This window comes from Emys orbicularis, chromosome 11 (genome assembly GCF_028017835.1).
Source record: "Emys orbicularis isolate rEmyOrb1 chromosome 11, rEmyOrb1.hap1, whole genome shotgun sequence".
Taxonomy (NCBI): domain Eukaryota; kingdom Metazoa; phylum Chordata; order Testudines; family Emydidae; genus Emys; species Emys orbicularis.
The window spans coordinates 17,872,182-17,888,880 of record NC_088693.1 but is presented as its reverse complement, the minus strand read 5'-3'; the positions used below and the strand labels follow the sequence as shown (position 1 = coordinate 17,888,880).

Genomic DNA, 16,699 nt, shown 5'->3' with positions numbered 1-16,699 from the left:
ATCTCCAAATAGTTACAAAGCATGGAACGTCATTTCTCTTCTCCTTGAGTAGGTGGAAGATTTCAAAGAGCTCCACTGCAAGTGTTCACTTAGAAAAAAAATAAAAATCATTTCGATTATGAATCCCTCTTCTCAGAGAATTCCGCTTGGCAGCATTTGCTCGGCCTGCAGCAAGACAACTGGACAAAAGTGCAGGAAGTATAAGTAGTTCTCTCAAAACCACTTTGTTTGTCCCCAAACTAAAGCAAGGTGCTGCTGCTGCTGCTATAGACAATCTTTACAAAGTGCAACCTGTCCCTTATTATAGTCTCTGCAGGGGCAGATTCGTTTGTGGTTTGGATGGGATCCTGCACAGCTGAACAGCAAAAGATCGCCCTGAAAAATGCAGTGTTTCCTGCTTTCATCAAAAGATGGGACCACGATATCATTTGCAGATTCAACAGTATGGCATTCCACGTTATACCTATAAAAGCAAGACACACTTGTCTAAGTCACATTCCCATTATTCATTTATAGTAATTCAGGGAAATAATTTTCACCCCCAAGACTACACTCCTAAGCCTACAGCCGTACTATAAAAAGCTCAAAAAAACCTGAACTAGAGGAGTAATTTAATCATACCATGATATTACATTACACAGTTTCCAAGTAAATACTCAGCCAAACAAAAATAGGCTAATATAGATCATATAGTAACTCCTGGTTTATAGCAACAGACAATGGGCATAAACAGAATATTAGTCATTTTACTTTCCAAGTTTCCGATAATAGCAACCCCTATTCTGCCTATTGGTGCTGGAAATTGATCAAGATTTATGATGCTAAGCAGCAACATAAAATGCTTTCATCCCATTAGGAGTCTGGCTCTGTTCCTACAGAAAGGTAAGCTGGAAATGTTAAGTATTAAAAAACAATAAAGAAGTTTCAAACTATGTTAAACTGACAAGCCTCAGAGTCCTGTAGAAATGGGACTGGTTTTGTGATGTGCATCCCTACCTTTTTATTGCACTGAATTGTGCAGGGATAGGAGAAGCTGAGATTGGTTTGTTTCATGAAGTCTTTAGAACTTTTGTCAACAGTACATGTAGCAGAATGTATGGGTGTTAAATTGGGAAACAGTCAAGAATGAGGGAAAATCACAATGCAACAAAACTTTTTCAAACAACATTTTTGATCTTGTGGTATGAATTGGAAGACATCCAGTCTAACATTCCTCCTAGAAAGTTTCTTTGACTGCCTCTCTAGTTCTCCATTTCTCACTCTCCATCTTATTCTCAGTATAGAATCCATCTGTCTCATTTGCTGCAGCCTTCTCTGGACATGGTACATCATTACTGTACCTCCTTCTACTCAGACTATATTACCTATGAAATGCTCTCAAATCTTTGCTATTTGCCAGATAAAATACTATAACCCAAGATGGGCAAATTTTGTCTGCTGAGTATCTCAACTCTTAATGAAGATTGGACCAAAAAGGTGCAATATTTTCAGTGGACAATTATTCAGAACGAGCAATTGCAGACATCAAATGCTAGTCAGCATGCACAGTTATTTCCTGTAACATAATCCTATCTCTGCTCTGATTCTGGTTTAATCCAGAAATGTAAAAAGCTATTCTTCTAATTTATCATCAGACTTCTCCACTGGGGACACATTTTGCTTACATTAAAGTTGTATTAGCTTTATATTGCATCTTCCATGCAGACAAAGATCTGTAAGGGAGCAATTTTTCCACATTTAAGCACAGTATAGACCAATTACAGCTGGATAAATACAGTAATAGGGCCATTCTGCAGAATTAACTGCACAGAAGAACTGCAATTAGGATTTTCTCTCCATAAAGTCTCAGTCAGACCAGTGATCCAGAAATAAAAACCTTTGTGTCTCATTACCAATATCCTGATCCAACCACTGTCATCTTACTTAGTCCATAAAAGTATCACAAGCATTAACATAAGTGCTTTTTTCATTTTGTTTTTGGCAATACATAATTCAGATGTTGGCCTCTTTCCAATCAAGGTGACCAGAAATTCCTGGTACAGGGTCATTTCTCTACAGAGGGCCTTTCCCATTATATTTGATCACAGGGGAAAGTAAGCTGGTACGGTCCGGTACGGCGTACCAGCAAGAACCAGTACACCGTGCCGGACCGCACCGGCTTCCGCGGCGGGGATTTAAAGGGCTCTGGGCTCCCCACTGCATCGGGGAGCCCAGAGCCCTTTAAATCCCGCCCGCAGCTCCGGCGCCCGGGCCGGGATTTAAAGGGCTCGGAGCTCCCTGCCACTGTGGGGAGCCCCGAGACCTTTAAATCCTCCCTGCAGCTCCGGCGGCCGGGCTGGGGCCGGGATTTAAAGGGCTCAGAGCTTCTGCAGCTGCGGGGAGCCTAGAGCCCTTTAAATCCTGCCCACAGCTCCGGCGGCTGGGCTGGGGCCGGGATTTAAAGGGCTCGGGGCTCCCCGCAGCGGCCGGAGCCCCGGGCCCTTTAATTTGACCCTGAGCCCCGGGGGCTCCCAGCCACCTCTGCAGCTGGAAGCCCTGGGTTGATTTAAAGACCCTGGGGCTCCCAGCCACAGCCGGTGCCCCAGGGCCTTTAAATCTTGAGAGGCCACACCTCTTCCGGCAGTACCGGTAAGTCCTGTAAGTTACTTTCACCCCTGTATTTGATCATGTTTAAGGGGGGGAGGGAGGATTTGAACTGTCTTACGTCATGTCATACTGATTGGTACCTAATGTATGAAACAGGAAAAGGCTTGGATCATATTCATTTAGCAGCATTCAGGTGTGTGTGCATAAAATACAGAAAAAGGACAAGTCACCCATTTTCTGGCTGCAAAGCTGAAGTAATGTGGTTACCACTGAAAAGTCAGTTGGTCACTCAAAATACCACTGTGTAGTAACTGTTGGTATTTTCCTACGCTGAGGCCAAGAAATAACTGTGATAGGTTAGATACCACTATGAATAAATGTTAACTATTTAAACAATGAGCACATTAAGTGTTTATTTTTAGTCATTCAGGAAAGACAGCTAATTTTCAGAATCCAACAAAAAATGATTCTCTTCACCGTTTGGTCTAGGCACCTCAGTATTTTAAGCAACCATAAGAGATGGAAGCAAGACAGCCTGTCAACAGGATAAAAAAAGTTTTACATCTGTGTGGCTCTTTTCAGTTTCCAATAGAAGTTGCATAGCTTCACCATTTCTTGAATACATAAAAGGCACGTTTGTGGTAAAATCAATAGGAAACAGGACTAGCAAACCTAGAAAGCAGACTTCCTATTAGTCATCTGTTGCACTGCAATTTCTGAATACATTTGATTAACATTGTAAAGTGATCATTTTACACACATACACGCAGACACCTGAAAGTAATGCTGATTTCCCTAATGCAGAAGTGGTAAGCATTCTTAATTGACCCTAACTTATCTAATGAAAAGGGTTTTGGAGCCTACATATTTAGGACACTAGTGAGAAAAAGTTTGCAGAAATGCTAATTGTTAATTGCCAATGAATATGGGTGTTTCAGGATTAACTGGAGTCAGAGAGAGCAATATGAAAAAATATGAAGATAAATACAGCTTTATAAACATTTTTATTTACAATTGCATGAACAATTGCCTCAAATCAGCTCTTGTATTATGGAATTTTAACAATCTGGCAACTGTGGCAACTTCAGCCCAGGGGTTTAACCGTAGTGCAAACATCCTAACATTTAAGGGCACTGTGCAAAGCAGGCAGGAGGACAGAGACTGCTGCTCTCTCTCCTGAATGCTGAGCTTCCTGTTGTGAGTATACTGCTGAGTGTGGGGCAGAGCTGAGCACAGCAGCTGCCTCTTTGCTGCAATGCAGCACAGCAGGTGCCCCCTCCACTGTAAGCTGCACTGAAGGGCTGCTGACGTATTTCTCACCCAATCTTCCACCAGCTGGGGAAGAGGTCACAAAACTTGGGGATGAAAGGGGAGCCAGGGAAGGGAATGGGGAGGAATAGAGAGAGAAGGATTCAGCTGGGCAGACTCTATGGCAGAGGTGGCCAAACTTACTGACCCTCTGAGGCGCATACAATAATCTTCAGAAGCTGGAGAGCCAGGAGCACCACCCTGCCACAGGGCAGAAGCCCCGAGATCTCCCTTCCCCAGTCTGGTAGGTGGAGAATGGGGGTGGGGGAGAGGAGCCACACTTTAACAATAAAAGAGCCATCCCGATCTATGGCAAAGGAGAAGGAGGCAGGAAGACAATCATTTGTAGGTGAAAATGTGGAAACAATTGGAGGGAGGGAGGCCGGCAGGCAGCCCGCAGGCAAAAAGTGATTAACAAATCAGCCAGTTATTATTGTTTATTGGATCATTTTCTTTGTTAAAATGATGGACTTTATGAGCTTGTATTGCTCAGTAAGTAACTGAGCAGTACAAGACAGTACATTTCTGGGATGCAAGACCGGGATTAGGTATATGTATATATGGGTGTTGCCCTATATATAATTTAAGAGTGGCTGGACATAGCACTCTTGTATATGCCTGCAGGTGACGTGCATGCTAGAGGTTGGGGTGAGTGGGCAGAGAGGCAGCTCACATAGCAAAGTGGGCATAGTGCACACCAGACTGGAGAATTAAGGGGGCACAGCTGTCCTACGATCCAGGGTAATCAAGTTAACTACCCTAGAGAGACTAAAAGTTATTAAAAAACCTCTTTAAAATGATTTACAAGAAAATTATTTACTAAGAAAAAGCTTTCAAAGATTTACAGATTGAAGATCAAGTGAGTAGAGAAGACGCTCCAGACACTGAAAGTTCTGATGCAGGCCATGCAGCGGTAAGAGGCTGTCGATTCACCCTGCTCCTTATATCCTCAGTACGGAGCACAAGGAGAGCAGGGGCATGTGTGTGGACCAACGGAATCTGCTTGTGAGAATACTCTGGATCCAGGTGCATGAAGCGCATGTGTACCCAGAGTGGAATACAAACAAGGACCAGCACTCAAAGAAGAAATACTAAGATTTCTTCAAATGGTTAGAACAGTTGTAAGGCTTAAACTTTGCATTTTAACATACTGTATTTAAATTAGAATGTATGTTGCTGTTAATTAACATTTATATTACAAGAGACTATTTTAAGGCAGCATATGCACAAAGTCGCAAATTTAAGATTTATCTTTTCAATTTTAACTCCGCTTTTCAGAAGTTGAGAACTTGACCACTCACCATTACAGATGCATTAGGACTATTTCCTCCCCCCCCCCTAGAATGTACTTTATATAAGGTACCCAACTATATTTCCATACTCCTCAATACTTACTTCAGCAGATCCTTGTCTTTGTTAAGGTGCTGGAAGAAGGATGGCTCACAGATGAGTTGGTTTTCCTGACAAACTTGTTTACATGATTTTCCGGGTTCAGTAATTTTTACCTGCAGTGCACTTAATGGGGGCCACATCACTTGCCCGTGACAGAAATCCTGCAGTGACAAAGTGTACAGTATTACACAAACAGTCTTTGAATAAACTTTTCTATGGTTAGGAAAATAGCAGTGGTAATTAAAAGCCTAGAAAACTTTTTTTTTGGCAGCAAGACCATCTTACCTGTATTCATCTGATAGATTATGAGTTTTAATAAGAGGAATTATCACAATGGATCTCCTAACAATAATCTGACACTAGCCAGTATCAGATGCTTCAGAAGGAAGTGCAAAAAGTGCTGTTCTTCCTCCAAGGAGAAATGTCTTCCTATCTCTAAGTTAGTGGTTGGCTTATGCCCTGAAGCAGGATGGTTTGTGTCTCTCATTTGTAAACATGAGATTTAATATGATCATAGATGTTCTCTTTATCCATACATATCTAATCCATTTTTGATTCCCTCTTGCCTTCAGTGATATCTCATGGCAACAATTAGTGCTAAACAAGTATTACTGTTAGAATGACACAGATACCACCAGAAAGCCCTGGTAGAGAATCATTCCAAAAGCTGATTATGTATCCCTTATGGAAAAAAGTTCCCAAGTGCATATGTCTGCCCCAACTTGCTCCTTTCCAAATGTTTAGCCATAGAGTCAGTGACACTTATATAAAGACTTAGTTTGATATGTTATGTGCTTTCTCTCTAGACCCGAGAACAAGCATTCATGGAGTTTGTTTCCATCTCCCAATGGAACTACTGGTGACTTGACCACCCACACTGGTACTGACTATGAACAACGTGAAATCTCCTATGTGGTTACTGCAGAGAAGGGAAAATTAAGATTTTGTTCTAAGTGCACCTTTTGGTTATTTGTTTTATTTCCATTTACAATAAGAGGTGCTCATACACAACTGGCAAAGTACTGAAAGCTTATTTAAAATGACAGGAGTCAAATGTAAATGTTAGTCACCTCACATCTTCAGAGAAACAGCAGCTCTAAATACAAACACCGCCCCATATTATTGGCTAGTTCTTCAATCTCCCCCCTAACTCCCTTCAAAGTCTGGGTCAAACAAATAAGCCCTCCAAGTCGGGATGCATTTGAGTCTCCCGGGACCCTTATAGATGCTCAGACTTCAAAGTCAGAAGGGACCATCATGATACTCTAGTCTGACCTCCTGCACATTGCAGGCCATAGAACCTTACCTACCCACTCCTGTAATAGACCCCTAACTTCAGGCTGAGTTACTGAAGTCCTCAAATCATGATTTAAAAGACTTCAAGTTAGAGTCTCCCACCATTTACACTAGTTGATCCTGCAAGTGAACCATGCCCCATTCTGCAGAGAAAGGCAACCCCCCTCCCCCCCAGGGTCTCTGCCAATCTGACCCAGGGGAAAATTCTGTGATCAACCCACAGACCCAGATCTCTGTGCTTCTTTGTCACTTCCAACTCATGAGCCCTCACTTTGTAGCAGAAATTCTTGTTGTTAGTCCCTAAATGCACAACTTGCATTTTGCACTATTAAATTTCATCCCATTTCTATTACTCCAGTTTACAAAGTTGTCCAGATCATCTTGTATGATATTCCGGTCCTCCTCCATATTGGCTATACCTCCCAACTTTGTGTCATCTGCAAATTTTATTAGCACGCACTCACTTTTTTTTTTTTTTTTTGCCAAGATCAATAATAAAAATGTTAAATAAGCTTGGTCCCAGGACCGATCCCTGAGGAACTCCACTAGTAACTTCCCTCCAGCCTGACAGTTCACCTTTCAATATGACCCATTGTAGTTTCCCCTTTAACCAGTTCCTTATCCACCTTTCAATTCTCATATTAATCCCCATCTTCTCCAATTTAATTAATAATTTCCCATGTGGAACTGTATCAAATGCCTTACCGAAATCGAGGTAGATTAGATGTACTGTGTTTCCTTTGTCTAAAAGGAAATCAGTTATCTTCTCAAATAAGGAGATCTGGTTGGCCTGGCATGACCTATCTTTTGTAAAACCATGTTGTATTTTATACCAATTACCATTCGCCCTATGTCCTTAACTAATTTCTCTCTAACATTTTGTCCAAGACCTTGCTTACAATTTTTAACCTTTCTTAAAACTAGGAACTATATTAGCAATTCTCCAGTCATAGGGTATGACCCCTGAGTTTACAGATGCATTAAAAATCCTTGCTATTGGGCTTGCAATGTCATGTGCCAGTTCCTTTAATATTCTAGGATGTGAATATAGTGACTGCCCGCCATCAGCCCCCAGCCAGAGACCCTGGCGCACGTTTACCTTGAGTGTGCCAGGTTGCAGCCCCTTTTCCTTGACCGACTGCTGCGTTTTTGGCTGCACTTCTCCCCCCACCTTCCCATATACGCACACCCTATCCGTGGCCTCATAAAGTCGCAGGACCTCTTAGTCAACCTCCCCCTAGTGATGGCCAAAGTGGCCCTGTACAACACCAGGGAAAGGATGTTGGCTGAGGGGGTTCTCTGCGACTGTGGGGCCTATTTCCAATCCCCCCTCTGTTCACATATCCGGGCAGAGTTCCTCTGGGTGATGTCCACTGGCTCCCTTGACACCTTCAAAGAGCAGTGGGCGCTGTCCTGGGTTCTCTGCTTGGTTCCCTTTTTTTTTTTTGACCCTTTGACCTTCACATATATTCCGGTTATATTTTCTGTTGTCACCCATAATATTTTGACTTCCTGGGCTCAGTGGATCCTCCCCATAGGCTGGGGGAGGGTCCTTTAGCCGTGGGCAGGCTTGCGCCCGCCAGTCTCCATGGAACCCAATAGGGTCACCCCCCTTTTCTATTACCTCAAGGTGGGATCCAACATCGGCAACTCTACTAGTCACAACTACAGCAGAGCATCATGGAGGGAGAGAGGTGGCCTCTCAGGTGGATTGGTGCCAGGCCATTTAGAATTTAGGTAAAAACGAACACCTTTAAATTTATCTGGGAAGGCCACAGGTAAGCAGGGCAGATCCCAGAGCACAGGTGCCACAGGTTTTGTATGGGATTGACCAGTTTATAACTGGGCAGCTACCTTCTGTAGAAGTTCTGAACTGATTTAATATGTAGCCCTATATAGAGCACACAGCAATAGTCTAGGTGTTGAAGTAACAAAAGCATGTTTGAGAGTAGCAAGATCTGCATTTGTAAGGTGAGATACCTGAGAACATACTACAGGACAAAACAAGAGTAAATGAAATACCTGGACCAATACATGAAAATAAAAATCGGAAGCAGACACATTCAACATCACACAAAAAATTTAAACTATGCCTATAAATGATTTTTTAAAATCTAATTTCAATGCTTATGCCAAGTGACAACCTTGGGTAACTGAAGACCCATTCATTTGATCCTTCACTACTTTGCTGAAACAGACAGTCAAGGTGTCGATTAGTTCCACAAAAAATATCACCACCTTTGACGTAAACACCTGTTCACTAGGAACTGGACTGTGCTTTAACAAAAGCATCAGGAACAGTCATCAAAGGTAACAGCATGCAGTCACCATTAGCCTGATCTGCAACAGAAAATTGGTGATGAAAGGCTCTGTATCTTGTTGCCAATCCCAGGAACCAACCCAATCCTCTTGTCTATGGGGAAAATATCAAAACTCCATAATGTTTCTAAATGACGAACTATTACCATAAGGCACAGAATTGCCCCATTCATACTGCTCAATTTCTTCTTAAACTGGAAACAGTCTGCTTTTAATATCTTTCATGATTCATTTACTCTGTATTGTGTTTTCTGATTTCCCCTCCTTTCATTGTTAACTTTGATACCCATAGGAACTTCAGTCTATTAGTGTGGAATCTTAAAGGATATATTCTATTGTTCCGTAAATACAACAATACGTTAGCATTGTGTTATTTTCTGATAAAGGTGCAATAATACCTCTTTGAATGTTGTAACTATGAAAGATAAGACATCTCATTAGACAGGTACTGTTGGAACTGGGGGCTTAATTTTGAAAGTGAATGAGTACCTGGCTACTCCCTCTGAAGTCAAAGAGAGCAGAAGCTGCTAGTGCTTCTAGGATCAGGTCCTGGGTGAACAGTGGTAATAAAAAGGAGTGTAGTTACATTGGTCTATATAAAGCATTCCTAACCTGTTATCTGCTTAGTTTGAGTTGCTTAGCAACTCAAAACAGAGAGACCGGTCTTTGAAACATGCTTAATATCCTAAATGTTTTAGTGCACTTTATCAACAGAATGTAGTATAGGTTTTAGCAGCCTACAGTTCAACCTTGATAATCTAAAACATTATATGGACATGAGAATCATTCAGATAACCAGGATTTCAGATAAACATGGTACTTCATATAGTTGCTTTGGGGATTTCATAACATTTTTTTTTCATTAACTGAAGCAACATGGTATACACAAGTGGTTAGTCTAAATGCTTTACACATAAAATGTGACTGTCACTATGAGCAAAAATGATTTTGACCAAAATTGAAAAGAAAAGTAATTATTTCTCTGCAACAATAGCTACTCATTTAGTATTAAATTAATAAGTTATTATTAATGGCTGCCATTGACTTTCTCATTCAGTGGTTTAGTTCATTTTGTAACCATGAGAGCGAGCAATTTTACATTAAAAAAAAAAGGCTTTTAACTAATTTACAAGCTCATTTTGGTATCCCATAATTTAATTTTAAATTATGACTGGTTAACATTAATTTAGCTTTAATGCAGTCACCATGCTTTTAGAAAGACCTTGCTCTACCATTTGTCCTTTGGTCCCCATGCTTACTCACTTCATTTTACAAATATACAATTAAACAATAATTAGGGGGAGGGAGGAACTCCAGGTCAGAAAATAATTAAAGATCAAGAGTGGTACAAGAGATTTTAGTTAGAGATACACACTGCATCAACCAAAGAGGAATATTTATAGAACTAGACCTAACGCTTTGGAATATCCATACCAAAAACTAATTAAAGCAAAGAGAAGAGCTTTCTAGCTACAGGAAGATCTTCCCTGTAGGTCATGCCACTTCCCCCCATTTACATTTAACAGTTTATCTGCCACTTGGCTCTCATCACTTTCCCTCTTTGGATCCCTCCAATTTCTCTCTCTCGCCCACCAAGTCAATATTTTAAAACTCATATCCTCACCTATTGAGACTCCACACAGCCCTGCCTACCATCCCAATCCCTCCCACCTTGCTCTCTTTGGGTATGTCTACACAGCAAAGAAAAACTTTTGGCTGGCCTGTGCCAGTGGACTCAGGCTTGCACGGCTCGGGCAGTGGGGCTGTTTCATTGCTGTGTAGGCTTCCAGTCCAAGCCCAGAAATCTATGCAGCAATGAAACAGCACCAGAGCCCGAGCCCAGCTCGGCTGGCATGGGCCTGATGAGGGTTTTTCTTTGCTGTGTAGACACACCCTTTGAGCCTTAAAGCTTCTTTGTTTCCATCTTCCACTCTTGTCTTCATGCTTTCTTCCTTAACATATCATATGGCCGGAACAACCTCTCTGTGCCACAGTGTGGCACCCATCTTCATTTAAATTCCCCATAAATCCCTCATCTTCTGCAAGGCCCATGAATACTAACCAACATCAGCAGTACCAACTGCTACCAAAATTATTAGCCAATATTATTTATTTTAAGAGAATCCATATTTATGCTAAAGTGAACCACTTTTCCCAGCAACTCCTATACTACAATAAATTAAAAACGGTGTGTAAGCTTTTGTTACTGGCGCAGAGATAAAGTCATATTTTGATGAGGTTTGTGAAAATAATAAGAAACTGATATAATTGTTGCTAAAAACTCAGTACAAATGTCCAGTGATCTCGGATAGCGATGCAGATTGCATGGGAGTAGAAATATTAGAGCAGGGGTAGGCAACCTATGGCACGTGTGCTGAAGGCGGCACGCTAGCTGATTTTCAGTGGCACTCACACTGCCCGGGTCCTGGCCACCGGTCCGGGAGGCTCTGCATTTTAATTTAATTTTAAATGAAGCTTCTTAAACATTTTTAAAACCTTATTTACTTTACATACAATAATAGTTTAGTTATATATTATAGACTTATAGAAAGAGACCTTATAAAAACTTTAAAATGTATTACTGGCACGCAAAACCTTAAATTAGAGTGAATAAATGAAGACTCGGCACACCACTTCTGAAAGGTTGCTGACCCCTGTATTAGAGTAAGAATGACGCAAGCTGATTTTGGGGAGTTTGCGCTCATAGTAACACCCTAAAATACATATACTCTTCAGCATTCAGTTGTATTTCTGGAGCAGTCCATGCTATTGATCGATGAAGTGATAAAGTAGTTAACTCTTACCTTTCTGAATTGTGATAATTGATCTTTGACTAACACTCATGGGTTAATACATTTGGTTAACTGTGATTAATTGACACCTTATTGATAAAGCTCCAAACCTTTAAGAACATAACTGAGGTTATTTTAACAGGTGTTCTAAGCTATTACCATCCTCTAGGGGTTCCAACAAATTTTTGTGTTATCTTTTTCTCTTTCACGCTGTAATTTCCTTAGTGTAGGGACTGTGTCTATTTTTTGCCTTGTACAATGCACCAGGCACCCTGCCAATGTTGAACAAATACATAAATAATAGTAATATTCTATCATTCTGGTAGCAGTAACAGCAACACTTTCCGGCAGTCAGAGCCAAACACAATTAATTGAATTAATATGTATTGTTTGTATCACTGTAGTGCCTGGTAGATGCCAGGGCCCCATTGTGCTAGGCTCTGGGTCCCTGCCCTGAAGAGCCTACATATACCCATCACTCAGATATCACTTTGAATATCTATTGAATAATGAGCTAAATTTTTCTGTATTAATGAAAACTACTGTCAATCACAGTTAACTCATCCAGGAGAATCAAACGCAGCATAGACATTTTAATCAACACAGCAACAGAGACAATGAAGTGTTTATTGGCAGTAAATCGGAAATAGCTATGTACTAGTTAATTTATTCTTTTGCACTTCCAGTTTTAAAAATACAATTACAGTGCATTGGGGCTATGCCGCAAAATAAAAAACAGAACAAACGAAAGCACTCCCTGTAAACCTCTCTCTCAGCCCACATCCACCTTAACAGCCCGAAGAAATGGGAAGGGGTGGGGGGGTTTGCTGGGCTTTGTAGTATGCCTGGAAGGTTAAATCTGGGCACTGGTGAACCAAGGGGATGAGCAAGTTCCAAAATTAAAGTCCCCTCACACAGCCCTGCCAGCAGCTCCCTCTTGTTTATATTGAGGGAGCTCCAGCTCAAGTCCTTCTGCTAATCTCAACCGTGACAGTATTTCATGGGGAGTGAGGCATCTCTCTCAGGTAACCAGGTCTCAAACTATTTAAGGATTTATAGTTAAAACCAACACACTGAATTCACCCAGAAGTTAAGACTAAATGTAATTACAACTGTGCCAAGCCTTTGAGGAGGAATGGTACCCATTCCCTGTCTCCACAAACAGTATCAGAATATTTATGTAGTATTCCATGATGCAAAGACTTTTAAAATATAGAAATAAAACCAAATGGGCTCTTAAAAGAAGCTACTTTTACATGAAAGATTGCTTTGCCTGTGATAGCAGTAGTATCAATACTTCTCACCTCTACGTGACCTTTCCTCTTAGGATCTCAGAGTTCTTTACAAACATTGCAACACAGATAAGTACTATTTTATCCATTTGGAAGAGGGGTATATTGAGTCACAAACTTGAGTGAGTTACCCAAGGTCAGTGTCAAACCAGGAACAGAACCCAGTAGCCCTGACTAGAGCTGGATGAACACTGATTCTTCAGTTTGGTGGCAGTTCCAGAGGAGTTAGGGGGCAGAATTAGGTTTGGGTTGAACCAAATCTGAAAATTTTCAGAGTTTTTGGTGAATTGAAAAAGTTTCTATCATGTCTGTTCCAAAGTGAAGACCTGAACTTGAGTCTCCCACATCCCAGGTGAGTGCCCTAACCATTGGACTAAAGTTTATAAGGGGGAGCATCAGCAGCACTTCCCCTGTCTCTTTCCTCCTCTAGCCGTTTTACGAATGACTGAAAATATTTGTGGCAAAGTCACAAATAGTTTTGGTTTGACTGAAACTGCGTTTTTTTGCCGAATAAACTATTTGTCTGAAAAATTTTGCCCAAATCTAGTCCTGACACCCAGTACTCTTCACTAACTGCTAGACCACACCGATGTGGTTTCTTTTTGTCGTACACCACACCATCATAGCAGTAGAATGGCTGCCAGAAGACCTGAGCTAAGCCACAAGCCCTGAGACCTGATTTGCAGAGTTGGACCTTTGCACCCATGAGGGTCCATCCAAACTTTTAAAAAAAGTAATTCCAAGAACAAACAGTTTTAATATTAAGGCACTCTTTAAAATAGAAAGACCGCACTTAAGAGAGGTTTATTTCATCAACATTGAAAGGTCATACCTGCTTTTCAATGAATGCATTCATCCTTTGTAGCATCCCCTCACATGTAAATTCATAGGGCAAATAAGGTTCAATCTGTTGAAACAGTACAGTGTGTTTAGATTAGAATTTTTAAGGAATCGTTTTACTGCAAGCGTCCCTGTGATGTGTGTTATGTTAGCAGCCTGTGTACTGTTTAATACATTATAGCTTTTGTAGTAAACGTACTCATTAACAAATCACCGTTTTACACAGCCCACAGATTAAACTGATTTTTGCTTCCTCAAAGGCAATTCTAAAATTAATCAGTGTTTGTCTTTGAGGAGATGTTAAATGAGGGAAATTAAGAGTTTATTGAGCAGTGGCAGAGACTCTACTGGATCTCATAGCTGCCCGTTGTAATTCTGTTTAATTTCCAAACTGAAATAGTACAAAGGAAAATATGATGATTCTATAATTAGATGCTCTTTGAAAATGTTTTCAGATGTCTTTTGATTTTTTTATTCCTTACATTAAAAGCTCATAATGTAAATGCAGAAATATCTTCATAGCTTCCCTGTTATAGCTAATTAATGGGTTCAACTGAGCTAAGCATAGGGCAACTGATTTACTAAATGCACAAAAAACTTACAAAGACTCAATAACAAATCTGGTAACTTGGACTCTGTGACTCACATGCTAAAGCTCCAATCCTTTATGCTTATACGCATGCTTAGTTTTATTCATGTGAGCAAAGTTAAGCACATGTATAGGATCTAGTACTAAACTCTGATGCTCAGATACCACATATACATCACACAGTGATGGGTGTGGCATCAGACCTCAAAAGGACAGAACCTTCCAGACTGCAGCACTCAATTTCATTAATGAAATTAACATTTTGAGGCACTCTGAACAGCAGTAGCTCAGACACCAAGTACTGATTACAAACAGAATAAATATTAACCTTTTGATTTAAAATTGCTTTCACTGCGTTCTCCACCTCAGAAGGATCATTGATGTTCACAGTCCAGACATGAGGCTTCCCAATGTAAACCTCAGCATAAGGATGCTGAGATGTCAACTGAAAAAGAAAATCAATATACTGGTAAAAAGCAAGGGTCAAGATCTCTTTCCTGGCCCCCTTCACTTGGTTTGGGTCTCAGGATAGAATACACATAGATAATGCAATAACAGAGCTGGAATATAAAGATAACTTAATTTCTCTTTTATCTCTGTTTTAGGTTTTCTATATTTTCCCCATTAAATCTTGTGGGTGAACTTGGTGCATATGAAATGCACTGGATTGATAAGTATGGGGACCAATGACCTCTAATTTATCCACACAACAGGTACTGCATAGGTAACAAGCAGTGGAGCTTCCCTATCTCGCTTTATGTACCAACCTCTCCCATTTTATCTCTATATTCAGTTCTTGCTCTCTGGGTGATTTCATCTACTTCTTTGAGATCAGCTAACACATCTGGATGAACTACTCCCAAATCTCCTTTTCTATCCAGAGCCTCCATCCTTTATCCATTCCTGCATCTCTCCCCATCTCAGGCATCTCTTGAAAATCTTTCCATCCCTTCAAGATGAAATGTCAGTATCTTTCCATCCAAACCCTCTCTTCTCCCTCTTTTTCTCTCACAAATGTGAGAAATGCACGATTATTACTGTGCACATTTGATTCTGATTTTCTATTCTCAGACTGCTAGCAAGGTTACCAATTAGTGCTTATTACAATATTGATGATACTATTGCCATGCAGATATACATCCTCGGGGAACTGGACTATCAAACTCATTTTATAACCCTCACATATAACTATTGTCCTTGGAAAGGGTAAAATATCTTCGCTTGGACCGACCCAGCTAGGTATTTTCTCCCCCAATTGGTGGTCCAGTCATTATCTTCATTCCTTTGAAACTGTGTACCTGATGCTGTTTTATCTGTGTCGTTGTTTTACCTTTCCTGCTTGGTTTTTGATAACCTGTTTACAGCCTCATTTGATTTAACCCCATGCATTCAGGCAGGCAGAAATACAAAATTGAACAGGGAAACATAGTCACACATAATATTCATATAAAAATAAAGACATTTTCCCCAGTTCATCACATCTACTAGACTTGGGCGGTCTGAACCCATGACCTAGAGGTGAAAGGCTCTACATACTATTAATTGTTCCCCATGTCATCCAATCCTCCATGTTCAAAAGTTCTAAGCTCATACACAGATGGCACAATTAAGACTTTGATCACCCAGAACGAACCCTGACTCTCTCCTGAAAATGAGACTGAATGTCACCTCCAATGTGCATTTTAGAACCTAATTGACATCTTGCTCACTGCTTGCTAGAAAACAAAATAAATTAAAAAAATATCAGCCAGGTCAAACCAGAACAAATAAGTCACTTGGCATCAATTAGACCATGGCCAGAACTGACAGTTTGGCACGGAAAGAGATTGCAATGGCATCATGGTATCACAGAAGTTAAGAGATGTGCAAGAGCGCATACTGAAAGGAAGAACAGGTTAAAAATGTACAAGAGAGAAGTGTGTCCTCACACTGGCCTGAAAAGGAATGCCTTTTAAATAGCATAATACCCCAACATAAGAAAACTGCAAGCAAAGTATTTAAACAACTGCCTCTTCATGTATTACGAGGTTTTCTCCCCTTTTGTGTTCAAGTACTTTCACTGAGCAAAACATTTTTTTTACATATACTTAAAAGTCATTCTTCTTAGATAAAGTAACTATTGTACTTGAACTCCTTGCTGAAGCAAATGCAAAGCAGCAAGGCAGTGCAAGCAAACAATTTTCACAAAACATTTACCTCCTGTTCTATATTTCTGGGCACAGGAAGCCAGCATTTTTTGGAGACCTATATTAACATTTTATGATATTGTAAAAGTGAACATTCAC

At 40.5% G+C, this 16,699-nt stretch overlaps 1 protein-coding gene across 1 annotated transcript in view; it reads right to left on the bottom strand.

Annotated features, from left to right (window-relative positions):
- Nucleotides 1-264: 264 nt before the first annotated feature.
- MGAT5 (alpha-1,6-mannosylglycoprotein 6-beta-N-acetylglucosaminyltransferase) overlaps nt 265-16,699 on the bottom strand; it is a 165,048-nt gene continuing 148,613 nt past the window's right edge. The window contains exons 13-16 of the mRNA XM_065413559.1: nt 14,743-14,859; nt 13,818-13,892; nt 5,290-5,447; nt 265-463 (exon numbers count right to left, since the gene is read on the bottom strand). Of these exons, the coding sequence (XP_065269631.1) occupies nt 265-463; nt 5,290-5,447; nt 13,818-13,892; nt 14,743-14,859 (549 nt within the window). The remainder of the gene's footprint in view (nt 464-5,289; nt 5,448-13,817; nt 13,893-14,742; nt 14,860-16,699) is intronic.